The 20,991-nt window shown below is 31.6% G+C and overlaps 3 protein-coding genes across 6 annotated transcripts; 1 reads left to right on the top strand and 2 right to left on the bottom strand.

Annotated features, from left to right (window-relative positions):
- The first annotated feature begins 143 nt into the window (after positions 1–143).
- LOC105676841 (retinol dehydrogenase 12-like) lies at positions 144–4,706 on the top strand. The gene is made up of 8 exons (XM_067347178.1): positions 144–285; positions 1,717–1,876; positions 2,175–2,256; positions 2,622–2,926; positions 3,243–3,362; positions 3,649–3,865; positions 3,979–4,135; positions 4,214–4,706. The coding sequence occupies exons 2-7, from the start codon at positions 1,759–1,761 to the stop codon at positions 4,127–4,129; spliced, it is 993 nt and encodes a 330-aa protein (XP_067203279.1). The 5' UTR covers positions 144–285; positions 1,717–1,758; the 3' UTR covers positions 4,130–4,135; positions 4,214–4,706.
- A 5,453-nt stretch (positions 4,707–10,159) lies between these two features.
- LOC105669494 (A disintegrin and metalloproteinase with thrombospondin motifs adt-2-like) lies at positions 10,160–14,249 on the bottom strand. The gene is made up of 5 exons (XM_012362486.2): positions 13,835–14,249; positions 13,084–13,296; positions 12,212–12,960; positions 11,284–11,666; positions 10,160–11,217 (listed from the first exon to the last, which is right to left on the bottom strand). Exons 1-5 carry the CDS (start codon positions 13,949–13,951, stop codon positions 10,601–10,603), a joined length of 2,079 nt encoding a protein of 692 aa, XP_012217909.2. The 5' UTR covers positions 13,952–14,249; the 3' UTR covers positions 10,160–10,600.
- Positions 14,250–14,660: 411 nt separating this feature from the next.
- On the bottom strand, positions 14,661–20,562 carry LOC105669512 (A disintegrin and metalloproteinase with thrombospondin motifs 7-like). 4 transcript variants are annotated; one of them, XM_067356558.1, is made up of 7 exons: positions 19,238–20,562; positions 18,935–19,147; positions 17,644–18,386; positions 16,687–17,403; positions 15,758–16,134; positions 15,305–15,688; positions 14,661–15,223 (listed from the first exon to the last, which is right to left on the bottom strand). In XM_067356558.1, the coding sequence occupies exons 1-7, from the start codon at positions 19,355–19,357 to the stop codon at positions 15,141–15,143; spliced, it is 2,637 nt and encodes an 878-aa protein (XP_067212659.1). In that variant the 5' UTR covers positions 19,358–20,562; the 3' UTR covers positions 14,661–15,140. The 4 variants fall into 4 exon arrangements, with proteins under 4 accessions (XP_067212659.1, XP_067212662.1, XP_067212651.1 ...); XM_067356561.1 differs by having other exon boundaries at positions 14,661–15,688; positions 16,687–16,936; positions 17,171–17,403; positions 19,238–20,560; XM_067356550.1 differs by having other exon boundaries at positions 14,661–15,688; positions 19,238–19,504; positions 19,609–20,559.
- Positions 20,563–20,991: the final 429 nt, after the last annotated feature.

The raw sequence follows: 20,991 nt of genomic DNA, 5'->3' as shown, positions 1-20,991 counted from the left end.
CCGCATAGTTTTCAATATGCAGCGAAAAATCGATAAAGAAAATAGACATTTTCAAAATAATTGGAAATATAAATATTTATTTACACCTATGATTCAAGCGTACGTATGTAGATATAGAGGTCGGCGCGAGATATAGTGGTAGGCGCACGGTCAATGGTGGCGACGTCGGAAATATCGCAGCGTTACTACTTGGCTAGTCGGCTCGCCTGAGTTGTACAGCCCTGCAATAGAGTGTCGTGGATTTCTCTGGACCGCGCGATGCACGACTCGAGTGAGCTCCACGCGGTGAGCGTTCAAAAATAGTAGACTAGTTGACAAAACAAATGCCGATAAAGACTCTTGCCTTGCAAGTCATTGTCGGATCTTTATTGTATAAAATATTAGATTTTATTTCCACGGAAATAAAATAACTATAATAAATAATAGTCGGAAACTATATTAAACTATAATAAAATAAGTCGGAAAAAATATAAACTCTCTCTCGATGAACTGTAAAGGTAGTAAAAGATTTTGACGACTGGACTACGAAGGAAAGCGAGGCATACGTTTCTGAGTGAAGCATATTAAATGCGTGAAACAGCATATATGACAGAAATTCACTTTTGTGATCAGCTATGAAATTATTAAAATTATTAAGAATTTCGGGGGGGGGGCTGCAGCCCCCACAGCCCCCCCCCCCTGGCTACGCCACTGAGGTGTCCCATTTTAAATAATCTACTTAAATATTTCAAATATGATATGATATTTCAAAGATATGATATGATTGTATCTGCTATATATTTTTTCTAAAAGACAATGTGTTTTTTTTACTCTAATTGATTCCTTTCATTATTTTGTATATAAAAGTATTAAGGTAAGATAATTGAAAAATAAATATTTAACGCGATATTTCATAGCTTATGCAAAATGATATCAAATTAAAGTATAAAATATCTCGTAAACTATTCAATTTTTGGCTATCCTACCGTTATAACTTTTTACGACTATTGCGTAAAATTGAATATTACGAGGAATCGATTTATATAAAAAAATTAGAGTAGTTCTATTTAAAAAAATAAAGATGATCTTCAAATCTCCGAAGCTTCTTCACCCAAGATCAAACTAATATTTCTATCTTTTTTTCCCCTCCGAATCCTACAACTTTTATTTGAAACATTTTTCGATTTAATGCGATATTTCTGAGATATTAGAGTGGATCATTTAAAATGGGACACCCTTATATCATCATGAATAGTATTTATGTAAATAGCGTGTAGTATATAGTGGGACCTTGCTTTCTTGCACCTACTTTTTGAACATACACTACTTTCAAAATCCAATGTCACATATTTATTTCTAAATTTAAAGACTGGCTACTGTGCATCAGTAGCTAGCCTTTAAATTTGAAAGTTCTAACTTTCTAAGTCAGTTGAGTATGAATCTTGAAAGGCATCGATTGTTCAGATACTCTATTCTCACATGAGTTACGTTATTGTGTAATTTTAATTTATTATTATTACCAATGCCTCATTTTTGTAATTTTTAAATAATTATCATTATAAAATTTACTGAATTAAACTGAAAACTTTTACTTTTTAATGAAAAATTGCTGAAATATTTATGAAATTAATTAATGGGGTCAATTGAGAGAAATTTTCAAATACATTTCAGCAAAATTTCGTTATATTTTTAGAAAAATATTTCCATCAGGGTTGACTTTAATCTGTCACTTTTAAGAGCACATCAGCGGTGTCGTGAAAGTTGAGCATAATATAGAAAATGTGGCCTTTTAATACCTTGTGTGGTAGTATGGCGCGTCTTGATGGCAAAACTGTGATTATAACGGGAGCAAATTCCGGAATCGGTAAGGAGACTGCCAGAGATTTATATCGAAGAGGTAAGTGAGAGCAAATTGTGCACGGAAAGGACACTTTTGCTGAAATATCTATAAATTGAGCTAGATACAGATCTGAATTATAAATTCTGTTGATCATTCAAAATCTATCAATAGAGCTCTCGATCTTGGTTAATCAAATCTTCGGTCAAAACTTTTTGCTGCGATATGAAAAAGATCGAGTGCTTTATTAATAAATTTTGATTATTTTGATTTTTCTTTCACACTTTTTTAAATCATGATTTCTTAAATTAGAAATGCAAAAAATATATTTAAACATGGATAACATTTTTGCATTTAGGTGCCAGGGTAATTTTGGCTTGTCGTAATATGGAAAAGGCAAACGCTGCAGTGGACGACATAAAGAGGAATCCATTTTCAAAGTAAATATAAAAATCATATCCATGTAATTACATATTAATAATTAAATTATCAATTTGAATTGATTCAATGAATAAGATGTGAATTTTAGTTATTATTGATTCTAAATAAAGCATTATGATGTATTTTAAAAATAAATTTGCATCAATGTATATTTAGAAATATTAAGCAAAATTACATTAGTAACTCTAATAAATCGTAAGATAATCGCAAATTGTAATTAAAATATTATTAGTAATAAACAATAATACACAATAATAAAATATTTTTGATTTATTAGTTATTTTACAGAAATGTAAAAAATTTTGATTTTACACGTTTTATTTGTTTGATAAAATAATACTGGTAATTTTATATTACTTTCAAGAGTGGATGGGCAACAGCTGAAGGATAAGACAGGTGATCTCGCAATTTACCAACTGGATCTCAGCAGTTTCCAAAGTGTAAGAGAATGCGCTAAGAGTTTACTAACAAAGGAACCAGTGATTCATATTCTCATAAACAATGCCGGCATTTTTATGTATCCATTCGAGAAAACCGAGGACGGAAACGAGATGCACCTGCAGTCGAATCATCTCGGACATTTTCTTTTAACGCTGCTACTACTACCGAAATTGCGATTATCTGGTTTTGGCTGCAGGATAATTAACGTATCGTCTATAGCGCATTGGTGTAAGTTTGAATACATATTGCAACGCGGACCAACAGAAAAGACATAGAATATATATGCAAATACAAATACATTGAATAGAGCAAATGCTTTGAAATTGAAACAAGTTTTTTAACTAATTATGTAAAATAATTAATAAAATTTGAATAATTAGTTTCTATTGTAAATCTTATATAATTTTATGTGGTAACTTTCAGCTGACTAACCTTTATTTGTAAAGAAAAGTATTAAATTTTAGGCTGGTATAGTAATTTCATGAAATCAACATTTTTCATACTTGCTGCCATTAAAAACACAAATTATCCTTTTCTTTAACAGTTGGCAATATAAATTTTGATGATATTAATTTGGAAAAGTCTTATGGACCATGGAAAGCTTATGCACAGAGTAAACTGGCAAATATTCTATTTACTAAAGAACTCGCGCATCAATTAGCAAGTAAGTCAAAAAAGAAGATTGGATAAATTATCGATAAACAATTGATTAAAGATTAAAATTATTTAATCATTTATTATATTATTTACTATCAATATATGATACGTTGTAAAATAGTGTAAAAAGATTGCAATACTTTATAAAATTTAATAAATATAAATCGCAATGATATGTTTGCATACAATTACTATTAAAATATTACAATAACTATAAATAAAATATATAGAATTACTATAAAAAAACCTGAAGGCTATTTAAAAATTTATACTAATTAATATTCGATTTCCAGAGGCAGAGATAGAAGGAATAAATGTTTACGCCTTACATCCTGGTCTTATACCTACGGAAATATCACGTTATAGCGGCGACACCTTTTTTTATGGTGCGGACAAACTTTTCAATTGTTTTACATGGATGTTTTTTAAGAATGTGATGCAAGGAGCACAAACAACGATATATTGTGCGGTAGATGAAAAAGCGGGCGAAGAGACTGGGCTCTATTATTCGTAAGCGTTATATGATATATATATATATATAAATATATTTTTTATATATTAATTTTATGTTATATTTAAAAATTACGTATGTAATACTTGTAATTTTTCTTTGTTTTTATTAGTGATTGCAGTCCTGCCATGACATATAGCAGAGCAATGAATGCCGATTATAGCAAAAAGTTATGGGATATATCTTGTCGACTGTTGCATTTGGAGCCCGAGGAAAATCTTGTTGCATTATTGAATACTATTTCACGTCAAATTGCTGATTAATCCGAGGTAAATTTATTATCAGTCTTTACTACATTCTATCAATTTCATATAAAATTGAAACATAATATTGGGTTGTATCATAAGTCCATAGCGCTTTTTTACCGAAGACAATGCTGTCGGTCTGATGGGATTGGGAAGGTGTCATTCACTTTGAGTTACTTCCAAAAAATTGAACTATCACGGCCGAGCTTTTTTGCAACAACTGCGACGTCTGGCCAATGCGATTCAACAAAAACGACCAAACCGCCGATATGATGTCATTTTGCAACATGACAATGCTCGGCCGCACACAGCTAATTTTACGAAAGCAGCCATCCAGGAGCTTGGCTGGGAGCTTGGCTGGGCGTACTGAGGAAAACCGAAAACAATGGCCTGTACGGAAACTGTACTCTTAATCTGTACTCTTAATTTAAATAAATAATTAAGCACGTAAAAAAATCCAGCTCTGGTTCTATAAGCTTGTTTATTAATAACATTTGCTTATGCAAAACGGATTTGTTTGTCAAGAAAAAATTTATTGTATTTAGCTGATTTTTACTTTATATTTATAAAAATGGTAGAGGCATGGTATTCAGGAAATTCTAATAACATAAATATTTTAAAAATATAAATTAAATTAAATATAAATATTTTTATTATTTTAATATGACAATATATTAAATATTTATATCATATGCAACAAGTAAAATCCTTTTATGAGTATGGAATATTATATTAATATTATGCTGTCACTATTAAAAACAAGATAATTTATGTAAATAAAATGTAAACGTTTTAAGTGAAAAACTTCTTGACAATTCCTAATTTTATTAATAAATAAAAAAAAGTTTTTTTTTTAAGTTGTTTATTTATTAACTAATGTGTGACTTCGTAATTTTAATCAAACCAAAATTTTTTTATTATAAGTTCTACGCAATTAGTTAGAAAAGCGATGGAATCTTTCTGGACCGGGTAGAGTGGAGGAATTTTTAAATGGAACAAAATTTGTCTTATATAAAATTACTTCTTGTTATAAAAAAAAGGTTTTACTAATATAGAAGACCTTAAATATGCGTAGCGTAAATCGGAGAAAAGTCAATGTAAGTGTGGAATAGAACTTTATAAGAGCAACATAAACGAAAAGTATTTCTATCTTTCTCACTTACTTTAAACTTACTGCGACGTGTCATATACGTTCGACGTTCAATGATGAGAACAATCGAACTTATTAATATATTTAGAAAAGCTGTTAATAAGTAAAATTTGAAATTATTACAGAATTGGTGAGTTGTTTATTTGTAATATTTGTTGATATTTGCAATATCAAGAATTAAATTTGTGAAAGTTATATTAATAAAGAAGATTTCTTTTTCTTCTTCTTCTCCTTATTTGTGATCTAATGATCTATTTGTTTCCGAAGTTACCTTAGCACCGGTTTTTTTTATGAGGTGGATTGTCATCTATATCTCCATCTTTTGGGGAGTCCTTCAGGTGAGCGACGACCATTCAGTTTTCTTTCGAGTGTTATGCGTGCTTTTCCCTTTCATTCGTCTCACATGGTCATCCCGACAGTTGCGTAACATCCATGTCGAATTTATTTACATAATTTACGTGGATTACGTAAATGTAAATTTATCTACGAATTATTCATAAGGATGCAACGTTTTTTTTCATCACTACATCGAAATATTTTAGTCTCGAAATGTCAATATAAATTTCATGTGGAAATTTCTACTAAAGATAATAATTATAATCAATCGAGGTATATCGTTGTGTTCATCGCAATGTGATTTTCAATGGATAATCAATTTATGAATATCTTGTATTTTTGTATATACTGCAGGTGAGGTAAATTTGTATTAAACAAGACAATATTATTCTATACCCAGTAAAAAATATAGATCGAAAAAACGTCTAATAGACATCTTATAGACGCCTATAAATATTTATATTTATACGTTTATTAGATCAATAATAAAACAACGTTTATTATTCACTCAAATATCCATATGGTTTCCACGATACTGATTCACATGACAATAACGTGGATTTCATGTACTGTTTTTGTCGAGATACCACGTTTTCTTGAAAACAGAATTCTTGAAGATTAAAGACAGAATTTCACGTTTTTAAATAAATTTTTTGTGAACTAAATAATCGCCAATAATTTCTATATTTTTTTAGCTAGAAATAAATTTGTATTATATATGTCTGATTTTAAAAATTTCAAGCTCTCAGAATAAAAATCTTTAACTTTATTTAAAATATGTAAATTTTTATTGCACAGTAACAAATTGGTCCGGCTGAATAACATTACCAGTCGTTTTTTTTCATTGCTGACTTAGTGACATTTCCGTGATAGAACATCATACAAGGTGTCCCATTTTAAATGATCTACTTAAATATTTCAAATATGATATGAATTTCAAAAATATGATATGATTGTATCTGCTATATATTTTTTCTTAAAGGCAATGTGTTTTTTTTTACTCCAATTGATTTCTTTCATTATTCTGTGTATAAAAGTGTTAAGGTAAGATAATTAAAAAATAAATAATTAACGCCAAGGCTGGCTACTGTGCATTAGTAGCCAGCCTTTAAATTTGGAAGTTCTAACTTTCTAAGTCAGTTGGGTATGAATCTTGAGAGGCATCGGTTGTTCAGATGCACTATTCTCACATGAGTTACGTTATTGTGTAATTTTAATTTATTATTATTACAGTTTAATTGTTTTGCAATTTATTGATTATAATATGACTACGTACTTACTCGAATTACAAGGTTTGTTCGTCCTTTTTTTCGTTACTTTTTTGTTAGTTTAGTTGAAATGCATTAATGCTTAATAACTTATACAACTTTTTCTTTACCCAGACAGCACAATGTTTAAAATACATCTAAAGGATATCCAGAGGACGTTCTGTCGTCCCAAAAACATTTTCGAGATATCCTCTGAACGTCTTTTGGATATTCTGTGCTGTCTGGGTAATTTTTTTCTTTCTAACTTAGCTTTACAAATTCAAAAGTGATTATCACACTACTTACTTAACATGTTGTTGGCTCACTTCAATACATAATATTTTTAATGCTTAAATAACTAAATAATCTTGATTCTAGATTTTAACTTTTTTTTTAATGAACCATTCACGCTTTCTTCTGTATTGCCAACAGATCTTGCTAAATTTGCTCTAATCAATCTTTAATCATAGCAGCACGAATTTTTCTTGTAATTTTATTACTTTTTCTTTTGTACGATAGACATTCAAATTACAATAACTGATAACAATTATATTTTCTATTTTTTTATAAATTAGTTTTTTAATTTTTGTTAGTCATATAATAGCGCACAAAAAAAAGAGAATGTTTCTATTAAAAGTTAACGAAATCGACGTTATTTTATCATTAGATGTGATAGTTGGGACATGTGAAATATGCCTCATTTTTGTACGCATGCGCTACATGTTGTAATTAGACGAATTAGACTATCTACATTCTATCTACAGTATAGATTTTACACTCACTCAGAATAGAGTAGTAAGCATATAATCGAGATAGCTCCTATTTTCCTATCAAAATACTCAACAAATAGCAATAAAATTTATGTTATTGGTAAAATACCTAAATTGTGCTGAGTATATTTGTTTGTAAAGAAACATAAGTATTTTTGACTCTTCTTGTGAATGCACTATCAGTTTTAAGCTGATGAGAATCGAAATGTAACCAAATTTTTTATATGTCTTTATATATATTTTGTGTGGTGTTGATGTATTTGTATTGTGGCTTTAACCTGTTACTTTTAAGAGCACATCAACGATATCGAGAAAGATGAGCATAATATAGGAAATGTGGCTTTTTAATACCTTGTGTGGTAGTATAGCGCGTCTTGATGGCAAAACTGTGATTATAACGGGAGCAAATTCCGGAATCAGTAAGGAGACTGCCAGAGATTTATATCGAAGAGATAAGTGAGAGCGAATTGTGCACGGAAAAAACACTTTTGCTGAAATATCTATAAATTGAGCCAGATACAGATCTGAATTATAAATTCTGTTGATCATTCAAAATCTATCAATAGAGCCCCCGATTAAATATTGGATCATCAAAACTTTTTGCTGCGATATAAAAAAGTGCTTTATTGATAAATTTTGATTATTTTGATATATATATATGTACATATAATGATACATACATTAACTAAACACTTTCCGCACTTTTTTTGACCATGATTTTTTAAGTTACAAATGCAAAAGGTATATTTAAACATGGATAACATTTTTGCCTTTAGATGCCAGGGTGATTTTGGCTTGTCGTAATATGGAAAAGGCAAACACTGCAGTGGACGACAAAAAAAGGAATTTATTTTCAAAGTAAATATAAAAATCATATCCATGTAATTATGTATATATAATTAAATTATAAATTTGAATTGATTTAATGAATAAGGTGTAAATTTTAGTTATTATTGATTTTAAATAAAGCATTATATTGTATTTTTAAAGTAAATTTATATTTAAATGTATATTTAATAATATTAAGCAAAATTACATTAATAACTCTAACAAATCGTAAGATAATCGCACATTGTAGTTAAAATATTATTAATAATAAACAATAATACACAATAATAAAATATTTTTGATTTATTAATTATTTTACAGAAATGTAAAAAATTTTGATTTTACACGTTTTATTTGTTTGATAAAATAATACTGGTAATTTTAAATTACTTTCAAGAGTGGATGGGCAACCAGCTGACGGATGAGACAGGTGATCTCGCGGTTTGCCAACTGGATCTCAGCAGTTTCCAAAGTGTAAGAGAATACGCTAAGAGTTTACTAGCAAAGGAACCAGTGATTCATATTCTTGTAAATAATGCCGGCATTGCAATGTACCCATTCGAGAAAACCGAGGATGGAAACGAGATGCACCTGTAGTCGAATCATCTCGGACATTTTCTTTTAACGCTGCTACTACTACAAAAATTGCGATTATCTGGTTTTGGCTGCAGGATAATTAACGTATCGTTTATGGTGCATTGGTGTAAGTTTGAATACATATTGCAATGCAGACCAACAGAAAAGACCAATTTTGGTAGTAGTAGCAGCGTTAAAAGAAAGTATCCGAAATGATTCGACTGCAGGTGCATCTCGTTTCCGTTCTCCGTTTTCTCGAATGGGTATATTACAATGCCGGCATTATTTATAAAAATATGAAACACTGGTTTTTTTGCTAGTAAACTCTTAACGCATTCTCTTACACTTTGGAAACTGCTGAAATCCAGTTGGCAAACCACGAGATCATCTTATCCTTCAGCTGTTGCCCATTCACTTTTAAAAGTAATATAAAATTACCAGTATTATTTTATCAAACAAATAAAACGTGTAAAATCAAAATTTTCTACATTTCTGTAAAATAATTAATAAATAAAAAATATTTTATCATTGTGTATTATTGTTTATTACTAATAATATTTTAATTACAATTTGTGATCATGATGCAATAAAAATAGGATAGTTTAGGATTTTTAATAGCAATAAAAATCCATTTGGGAATATTATTTACTAGATAAAATAAGTATTTAGGCTGAATATAAGCCTAATCGGAGGTGATAGCTTTTTGGAAGTCCACCTCCCTTTTTTGATGCATTTTTACTTTTGATTGGAAAATCGTACTAAACATTTTCAAAAATCATTGTTCTTGTTTTGAAACGTCTTTTTAAATGATCTTCACTCGACCCATAGTGCCATTTAACATTTTTCACCTCTATTCTGCCTCCCAGGGCGTGGGAGAAGGAATTCATACCCATTCCGAAAAGTTGCTTTTTCGAAAACTTTGAACCCATGTTTCACCGTTTTTCGATATTTTAACTTTTGGCTCTTACCACTTTTGGCACAAATCTTTCGGAAAAATCTACCACTCAACTGGTTAAGATAAAATATATAGAGATGCAACTGTTCTTAATGTCATGTCAATATTCTGTTTTGCAATATACTTCTAAGTTTAACAAATGTTTAATTAATTCTGCAAAATAACATTCAATACAAGTAAATTAAATACGTGATAAAATTTTTTTTATTTTTCTCAAAGCTTCTTGTGTTTCTTAGTTACAAATATTAATAACAAGATCTTGTTTAAATAACAATATATCATTGTTTTCAATTTCGCTAAAAACATTTTCTCATACAGCATAAGACTGTTAACCAAAAGTCTTATGCGAAGACTGCTTTACCCAATAGTCTTCTTTCATAATCTTGTCAATTAATAACTAATAACTTTTTCATTTTTGTTTTCTTTTTGATCTTATTAATACTAACAAAAGAAATGTAATTTGTTTCAAGTGCCGCTTTTGACACAATCGTCGATCCATTTGTCTACGTCGACTGTTGAATCAATCCAGCATAAAATAAAAATTATCAAAAACAATACGTCAGATACAAACGTCAGAAACTTGACAAAGTAACTGATGGTTATAAATCGATTACGCATGTTTTGCAATCACAATTCTTCCATATCCTCGTTAAGATATAAATTAGTTGGAAATTTTTTCCCGAATGTATAGTTTTCCGGCAGACAGTGATGCTTACGACAATAATAATTCTGGTTACGTTCTGTGTGACACAATGTTCCATCTGGAAAGTATGGATTCACGCCATTAGCGATCATTTCTATGCGTGGTGCGTAATAAGGAAAGTAAATAGGAAGATTCTTTCGTTGACAAAATATAGTACACGCCATCCATGATCTATCGTTGTAATAAGAACCTTGCCATCCTGGCTCTGATTTCAGTTCTGACATAATATCGCTGAATTCAGTGCATTTTATTGTAGTAAACTCGGCGATTGCAATGCGTTTCTCACTACAGAGTAAAGAATCATCGCACAGAACCACGTCGTAATATGGTCCTATGCAATTCATCGTTCTGTCAGTTCCATGCTTGCAAGAACGTCGTTTGGCTACCACGCCTTTGGATTGTGCCAAGCAACTACTTCTACAGGAGTCCGCTTTCCATTCGCTCCAGTTATCGTCTTCACAATACTTAAAAATGTACGGCGGTTCGATAATAGGCACGCATTTTCCGCCGCGACATTCTTTCCCAAATGCGCAAAAAGTTCCTGGAATAAAAATCAATAAATTTCAAACTAAAGCACCTAATTAAAAAAAAAAAAAAAAAAACGTACCATCCAACGCTGGTCCTACAAAGTAGGACTTATTTTTATATGGCGCCTCGCATTCTAAAGTTTGACATATATCACGCAACGTTACTAAATTCGCATCATTATCACGCAAATATATTACGCATTGTGCTTTGGCAGTCCATTCTCTTCCGGGTAAATTGTGATAACGCGAATGATCAAATGCAGAAGCGTCATCAATGTTTTCCGATGTTGTACCATCTCGAAGACACGGCTTCCTTTCCCAGAGTTTTTCCATTTGATTACGACTACGGTTGGACCATGTTACATACCCCCAAAAATATCGGTAAGGTGACATAACAGTTATATTTACATCATCCGTATTTGTATAAGATTCAAAAGGATCCTTATCGAAATCCAATCCTAAACTTTTGAACAAATTGACAATATGTTTACTTTGCAGTGTTTGATTAAAAATTAAATATCTTTACTAATCCCTAGTTTAGACTTCGGAGGATGATCATGCTTGTGGCTCATCGGAATGAAATGTTTGACGGGTGTATATTACACTAAAGTTGGCTTTCAATAGTATCAACTAAAATAATGTTTTTATCCAATTAAAAAAAATAATTTGATTTGACACGATTGAAAGACAATTTTAGTATAATTTTCATTCTACATATATGCTTTTTTATCTAATTTAAAAAAATTATATGATAAGGTTGGTGCAATTGGAAACTGCAGTGTTCTTTTAACCACTCAAATTATCCATTCTGGAGAGTCAAGTCATCCTTCGGTCTAGACAGAACATTAAAGTTAACAAACGGAGATGTTAGAGCATATAATTGTTTAAGAAATATCTGTATTTGTTGACCTTAATTTCTTTGTACAATTAAATAGTTTCTCATAAAAATATATTATATAAAATATATTATATTTTATATATACGTAAAATTAATATATATAAACTTACAGATTGCCGATCAGATAAAGAGCAGAAAGTGATGATGAAAAACCCGAGGAAGAGCCGTCAGATACAGCACCAAACTCCGTTATAGCGCACGACTTTTGCGGACTGCACACTGTATTAATATAACTTGATCCTGTTCTAACATCGACTTTTGTGCCTCCTTTATCAGACATCCAAGCGTCCGGATGTTCATAAAGATTTTTTCCGGTTAGGTAAAGACTAATGTCCCAGTGACCTGGATCATTGTCATCTGGTGGATTGAGAGAATTCGCGTATTTGCAAAACAAATCAAGCACTTTGTAAACTTCACCGTCAGAGTAAATCAAATCTGATGCCTGTTTTTTTATAATATACAAATGTACCAACGAAATATCGATGGAGACACCCACGCTCGGATGATGGAACGTAGACTCGATGCGATTGACATACGCTAATACTAAATTCTGTACTTTCTCTTTATCGTTGTCAAGAAGCGACAAAAACTTACGATATGCAGCATCGTCAACAAAAACGGCAAGTTTTATGATTAACTTTTGTTCAGCATTTCGTACACGATGTCGCTTAAATTTAGAATAATCTGAATGGTAAAGATTTGAATCAGCAAAATAATGCAGTGATCTTTTAATAAGATGAGATTTGCCAAATGAAAGATTAGATTGCTTTCTAATATCGTCGGTTAAGCACAAAGGCGTAAATTCGTTCCACAAAGGCCGAATCTCTAATGTGTCGTCCTCCAGAAAGACGAGTCCATTCTATTTTCAGAAAAGATATATCTGTTTTTTTACGTGCCATGCTTGTATGTATATAAGACAAACAGATTTGAAGCAAAAACATAAAATTTTTAAATTAGTTTGTTTTTATATGATATTACTGACCAATCCGTATTCATGACAAAAATTGATAGCCGCAGAGCTGATATAATCTTTATGATAATAATAGCAAGGATCTGATACATTTAATTGCAACAATTTTTCTGTATCGCTTTTCCAGTTATTTTTCCATACTTCGAATTCAGGCGGTACAATCTGATCATTTTTACGCAGGTTTAGTTGAATCAATTGTCCGAAAACTTTCAGAGTTAACGGTATCTGTAAGTTGGATAACAATTAAAAAAAGATGACTTGTCCTTCACCGAACGTTGACATAGACACTGTTAAGCTTGAAGGCATCAATATGAATCTTCATAATAAAATTCTAAGCTCGAAATGATATTGAGGACACTTTTCAATAGAATGACGATTTTTAATTTACGAACTCATTAAAATTTTACAAGTCAATTTTAACGCTCATGGCCTATCAATTAAAAGATGACGACGATTATAATTTTAAGAAAGAGAAGAAAAACATATGTATGAACATTGTATTGGAATTTCAATGATAAATGTTTTAAACGCAAGCGCTTATGTCATAGATATTTATTATTACACTGAAGATGTCTATAACTGTTTAACCGAAACGTTTGTAATAAATTAAAATAATCATTGTTTAAGCACGTTTAATTAACTCTATCTTTTAGCTTTATTTTGTATTTATATTTATTATTTAAATAAGAACAGATTTGATAATTCTCGAATAATGCTTTCATCGTTAAACAACAAATAAAACACTACAGTCAAAAGAACGTACCTCCTTTGCGCCAATCGGATTTAATACCGGCAGCAATATTGTTTCTGTATCTTGTCTGATGTAGGCGTTTGCTTCATTTAGTAAAATTATTAACACCAATGTCAGTAGAAAAAACATTGCATTTTTTGGGTTTACAAATTTTAAATTATATATTAAACAACTTATATAGACACGTTAAGATACTGTCGTTTTCTTATGCTTTATATGATCGCGTATTAAACACATATTGTCTTTACTTTGAAATATCATTCGTGTCGTGACATCTATTGTGTATATTCTCTTTAGTAAATATCTATATAATACACGCATAATACGTTGTAAATAATTTTTATTTCCGAAATATGAATGTGTCATGTGTTATTTACGGTAAAGATGTATAGGTTTGGAAAATGCAATTTATCATTTATATATCCAATACGTAACATTAATCGGAAATGTGAGATTTCAGTTCACAAGAATTAAATTTCAAAGAAATAAAAAATAAGATTGGTATAAAAGTTTGTCGAGAAATGCCTATCGGTTAGTTTTGAGAGTTACATTAGCATTCACATAAGCGAAACAATTAAAATCAAACCAAAAAAGAAAGAACAATGAAAGACTATTGCACACATTGCGTTAGATATAAATAAGTCAACATATTTTTCCAATTATTCTAATAAAATTCTGTTAGACGAATAAAATGTTCTTTATATAAATTATTAATACGAGTTAAAGAAATATTGAGATTCAACCGTTCTTAACCATGTTAATATTCTGTTCCACAATATACTCCTAAGCTTAACGAATGCTTCATTATATCGGGAAAATAACATTTTATACAAGTAAATTAGCTACATAATAAAATTTTTTTTATTTTTCCCAAAACTTCGTATTTTTTACAATTAGTTACAAATATTAATATCAAGATATAATTTAAATAACAATATATCGTCGTTTTCAATTTCGCTCGAAATATTTTCTCAAACAGCATAAGATTGTCCCTACTTTTTTACTGAAACTGTTTTACCCAACAGTCTCCTTTCGTAATCTTGTTAATAAGAAACTAATATTTTTAATTTTTTTTTTGCTGTTACTAATACTAAGTAATAAAATTTGTTTCACATGCTTTTGACACACTCGTCGATCCATCTGTCTAGGTCGAGTGTGCAAGCCATCTTGTGTAAAATAAAAATTATCTAAGTCTATACATGTTTTATAAATTGTCAGAAACTATACAAAGTATCTGACGGTATTTATTAATTACACATGTATTGCAATCACAATTCTTCCATATCCTCGCTTAGGTATAAATTAGTTGGTAATTTTCTCAGAATTCATAGTTTTCCGGTACACAATGATGCTTACGACAATAATAATTCTTATTACGTTCCTTGTGGCATAATGTTCCATCTGGAAAGTATGGGTTTACGCCATTAGCGATCATTTCAACGCTTGAATAAGAAAAGTTTTTTCGTTTGCAAAATATAGTACAAGCTATCCATGGTCTATCATTGTAATAATGACCCTGATATCCTGGCTGTGAATGCAGATCTGACATGATATCCTTAAATTCAGTGCATTTTATGGTAGTAAACTCCGCAATCGTCATGCGTTTCTGAGTACAAAGTAAAGAATCATTGCACAGAACCACGTCGTAATATAGTTCTATGCAATTCGCCGATTTGTTAATCCCATGCTTGCAAGAACGTCGTTTGACTACCACGCCTTTGGATTGTGCCAAGCAACTACTTCTACAGGAGTCCTTTTTCCATTCGCTCCAGTTATCGTCTTCACAATACTTAAATATGTACGGCGGTTCGATAACAGGCACGCATTCCCCGCCGCGACATTCCTTCCCAAGTGCGCAAGAAGATCCTTGAAAAAAATCGATAAGTTTCCAAAAATCTAAAGAAACTATAGAAAGTAATCAGAAAAAAGACATACCCTCCAACGCTGGTCCCGCAAAGTAAGTTCTGCGAGGCGTCTCGCATTGTAAAGTTTGACATATGTCATGCAACGTTACTACGTTCGCATTCTTGTCACCCAAATATAATTCGCATTGTGCTTTGGCAGTCCATTCTCTTCCGGGTAATTCGTGATAACGCGAATGATCCAATGCATAAGCGTTAGTGATGTTTTCGGATGTCGTATCATCTCGAAGACACGGCTTCCTTTCCCAGAGTCTTTCAATTTTGTTACGACTACGTTTAGACCATGTTACATGACCCCGAAAATATCGGTAAGGTGACATTACAGGTATATTTACATTATCCGCATTGTTATACGATTCAAAAGGATCCCTATCGAATTCCAATCCTATACTTTTGAACAAATTGACAATATGTTTACTTTGAAGTGTGTGATTAAAATTTAAATATCTTGTACATTATTAGTGCCTAGTTTAGACTTCGAAGATTTTACTTGTGGTTTATCAGATTGAAAAGTTCGACAGGTGAATATTACATTACAGTTGACTTTCAGTCGTATCAACCCAAATAATTTTTTTATCCAATTAAAAGAAATTCTTTGGTTTGATACAATTAAAAGACCATTTTAGTATAGTTTTCATGCGTTTTAACTGTTTTTCTTCATCTATTTAAAAAAAATTATCTAATAAGGTTGATACGATTAAAAACTTCAGAATTAGTTTAATCTATCCAATTATCCTGTCTTATAAACTACAAGTAAAATGATCTTCTGTTCTAGACAAGGCATTATAGTTTACAAATTGAAAAGCATATTACAGCATAAAATTGTTTAAAAAATTTCTGTACTTGTTAAACTTAACTTTTTTCTACAGTTAAATAAATTCTTATATATAATATATTATGTTATATATATATATATATATGTAGAACTATATATAAACTTACAGATGGCCGATTAAATGAAGAGCAGAAAGTGATGATGAAAACCCCGAGGTTAAGCTTTCAAATACAGCACCGAACTCTACTACTGCACACGAATTTTGTGGGCTGCACACTTCATCAACGTAGGTTAATCCTGTTGTGAAATCGGTTAGTCTCTTGCCTCTTTTATAGGGCAACCGTCTGCCCAAAAATTCATAAAGATTTTTTCCGGTTAGGTAAAGACTAATGTCCCAGTGACCCGGATCATTGTCATCTGGTGGATTGAGAGAATTCGCGTATTTGCAAAACGAATCGAGCACTTTGTCAACGTCGCCAGAAATGATCAAATTTGACGGTTGTTTGTTCATAATATACAAATGTACCAACATAATATCGAGTGAGACACCCAAGCTCGGATGATGGAACACAGCTTGTATTTGATTCACGTATGCTAATACTATATTGTGCAACTTTTTCTCATCGTTGTCCAGAAGAGGCAAAAACTTACGATATGCAGTTTCGTCAACAAAAACGGCAAGTTCTATGATTAACTGTTCTCCCGTTTTGTCCGACCTCGTATCATCTCGAAGACATTTTTTTCTTTCCCAAACTTTTTTTATTTTATTACGACTATCCTCGGACCATGTTATCATGCCGCGAAATGTAGGGCCAGCTGAATTCATGAATTTATCGTCGTATTTTTTTGCAACTCCATAATTTTGATCTTGTGCCAATCCTAAACTATTAAACAAATAAATTGTGAATCTTAAAAATATGTTTTATTTCGCATCGTTTGACTGAAATAATTTTCAATATCTTGTAATTTAAAATATTTAACATACTAAACAATTAAAGCATTAAGTTTGTTAAAAGCCTTTTCACTTCTTAACTTTGAACTGTACAATTATACAAATTTTAATATATCATAAAATATAATTTTACTTAATTTATTCGTAAAATTAATATAATTAATAAACTTACAGATGGCCGATTTTAAAAACAGCATCAGTAGATAATGATATATAACGCGAGGATTGGGTTTCAAAGTTATTGCGAAATTCTACTATTGCGCATGATAAAAGTGGTTTGCATGCGCCATCCTGGTAGGCATTTCCCGTGACTGTATAATTTTTCCACATTTTTCTATTTAATATTTTGCCCAAATGTTCATATAGATTTAATCCAGTTAAATAAAGTGCAATGTCCCAATGATGCGGATCATTGTCATCTGGTGGATTGAGAACATTCGCGTATTCGCAGAACGAATCGAGCAGTTTCTCAATGTCGCCGCCGAAAACTGGCAAAGCTAACGGTTGATTTTCCAAAATATGTATATGAACTAACGAAATATCGAATAAAACATCCAGATCATTGAACGCAGCTTCGATACGATTCACATACGCTTTTATTATTTGGTTCATTTTTTGCTTATTGTTCTTCACAAGAGGCTTGAACGTCTGATATGCTGCTGCGTCCAAGAAAATGACAAGTTCTATGATTAACTTTTGTTGCGCATTTCGTACACGATGTCGCTTAAGTTTAGAATTGTCCCAATGATAAAAATTTGAATCAGCAAAATATTGCAGTGACCTTTTAATAAGATGAGGTTTGCCAAATGAAAGATTAGTTTGTTCTCTGAAATCGTCGATTAAGAACAAAGACGTAAATTCGTTCCACAAAGGCCGAATCTCTAATGTGTCATTTTCCACAAAAACAAGTCCTTCCTATTTTCAGAAAAGATATATCTGTTTTTTACGTGCCATGCTTGTATGTATATAAGACAAACAGATTAAAAACAAAAACATAAAAATTTTACGAGAAATATAATGGAATAGCATTAAGAACCGTCGCAGAATGTTAGTGTTAAATTTTTTAATTTTTTTTAAAGAAATTAGTAAATTAGTCTACATGAGACAGTTAGATTGTACACCGATCTCAGATCGAGATACCTAAAGTGTACGAAATTTTAAATACATTGTTCTCATATATCGAGAAACTTAATGTACGTATAGGAATTATTGGAAAGAAAGGAAGAGAGAAAAAATATCAGGGCGCAAGTGGCTAAGCCGGGAATTGAACCCGGGTCTTCCGCTTGCCGGGCGAATGTTCTGACCACTAAACTACTCAGACCCCACGCTTCTAACATTTATCTCTCCTAGATTAGGAAATCAACAATTCTATAGGACATAAACGCGTCATAATGCCCGCTTGATTTCCATTATATGTGTTATAAAAATTTTTAATCAGTTTGTTTTTATATGATATTACTGACCCATCCATATTCATGACAAAAGTTGATAGCCGCAGAGCTGATGTGATCTTTATGATAATAATAACAAGGATCTGATACGTTTAGTTGCAACAATTTTGCTGTAACGCTTTTCGCATTATTATTCCATACTTCGAACTCAGACGATACAATGCGATCGTTTTGACGCAGGTTTAGGTGAATCAATTCTCCGAAAACTTTCAGAGTTAATGGTATCTGTAAATTAAATAACAATTAAAAAAAAACTTGTTAGATAATGCTTTGATCATTGAGCAACAAATAAAAACTATGGTAAAACGCGTGTACCTCCTCTGCGCCTGTCGGATTCGATGCCGGCAGCAATATTATTTCTGTATCTTGTGTAATATAGGCGTTTGCTTCATTTAGTAAAATTATTAATACTTTAATTGTCTGAAGAAAAAACATTGTATTTTTTAAGTTTACAAATTTTATATTATATACTAAACAACTTATATAGACACGTTATGATACTGTCGTTTTCGTTACGTCTTATAAGATCGCATTTTAAACACATACTGGCTCTGCTTAGGAATATCATGCGTGTTGTGACATCTGTTGTGTATATATTTCAGTTACTACATATATACATAATACATGCATAATACGTTGTACACAATTTTTATTTTCAAAATCTAAATGTGTCATATGGTACTTACGGTATAGGTTTAGAAAGTGCAATTTATTATTGATATGTATTAAGTCTATAACTTGAAACCCGTTCTCTAGCGATAAATAGCTGTAACTTTGACAATCGTCAACTGTAATGGCTGAACAAGACATCATTTATAGTTTTGACATCTGTCAATAATATTCAGTATATAAAAGTTTGTGTTTGTGACAACAACATAGTTTTTTACTGCGAAGAAAATGTCTGAATTTCAACCAAATAAGCATCATTTGCGCAAAGCTTTGCTTTTCTGTTTCAATTTGAAGAAAACTGCTGCTGAATCTCATCGAATGCTTGTTGAAGCTTATAGAGAACTTGCTCTATCGAAAACAACTTGCAATGAATGGTTTCAACGATTCAAACTTGGTGATTTTGACACGAATGATAAGGAACGTCCAGGCCAGCAAAAAAAAATTCGAAGATACAGAACTGCAAGCATTGGTGGATGAAGATCCATGTCAAACACAAAATCAACTTGTAAAAACGTTGGATGTTACTCAAGCAGCCATTTCCAAGCGTTTAAAAGCCATACAAGGAAGGAAAATAGGTGCCATATAAACTGAAAGAAAGAGACATTGAAAGGCGAAAAACCATCTTCGAAATGCTGCTTGTCAAGCAAAAAAGAAAAGGGTTTTCGAATTGTGACTAGCGATGAAAAATGGATCTATTTCGATAACCCCAAACGCCGAAAAACCATTTGCGACCCAGGCCAACCATCGACATTGACGCCAAAATGCAATATTCATGGGAAGAAGGCTATGCTCTGTATTTGGTGGGACCAGAAGGACCAGAAGGGTGTGGTATATTATGAGATACTGAAACCTGGTCAAACAATCACAGGGGATCTCTACCAACAACAAATAATTCGTTTGAGCCAAGCTTTGCGCGAAAAACAACCAGAATATGAGACAAGACAGCATAAAGTGATCTTGCTTCATGACAACGCTCAACCTCACGTCACTAATAGCGTTTTCGATTATACAGGATTTGAACGACCCAGGGTTGATCAATCACTATTTTACTATAAATGCAAGTCTTTCATTGGTGGAGAGGTTGCAATGACGTCATTAACCAACCCTGGGTCGTTCAAATCCTGTATAATCGAAAACGCTATAAGACTGTCAAGGAAACATTGGAAGCACTTCGCTGGGAAGTGCTACTCCATGCGGCTTATTCACCAGACTGTGCCCCTTCCGACTACCACTTGTTTTGGTCGATGGCACACGCACTTGCTGAGAAACACTTCAACTCTTATGAAAGCGTCGAAAAATGGGTCTCTGAGTGGATAGCCTCTCAAGATGAGTCGTTCTTTCGCCGTGGGATCCGCTTATTGCCAGAAAGATAGGAAAAAATCACATCTAACGATAGCCAA

This window comes from Linepithema humile, chromosome 1, assembly GCF_040581485.1.
Source record: "Linepithema humile isolate Giens D197 chromosome 1, Lhum_UNIL_v1.0, whole genome shotgun sequence".
NCBI classification, from domain to species: Eukaryota; Metazoa; Arthropoda; class Insecta; order Hymenoptera; family Formicidae; genus Linepithema; species Linepithema humile.
Note: the sequence above shows the minus strand (reverse complement) of the source record. Positions and strands in the feature narration are given on the sequence as shown.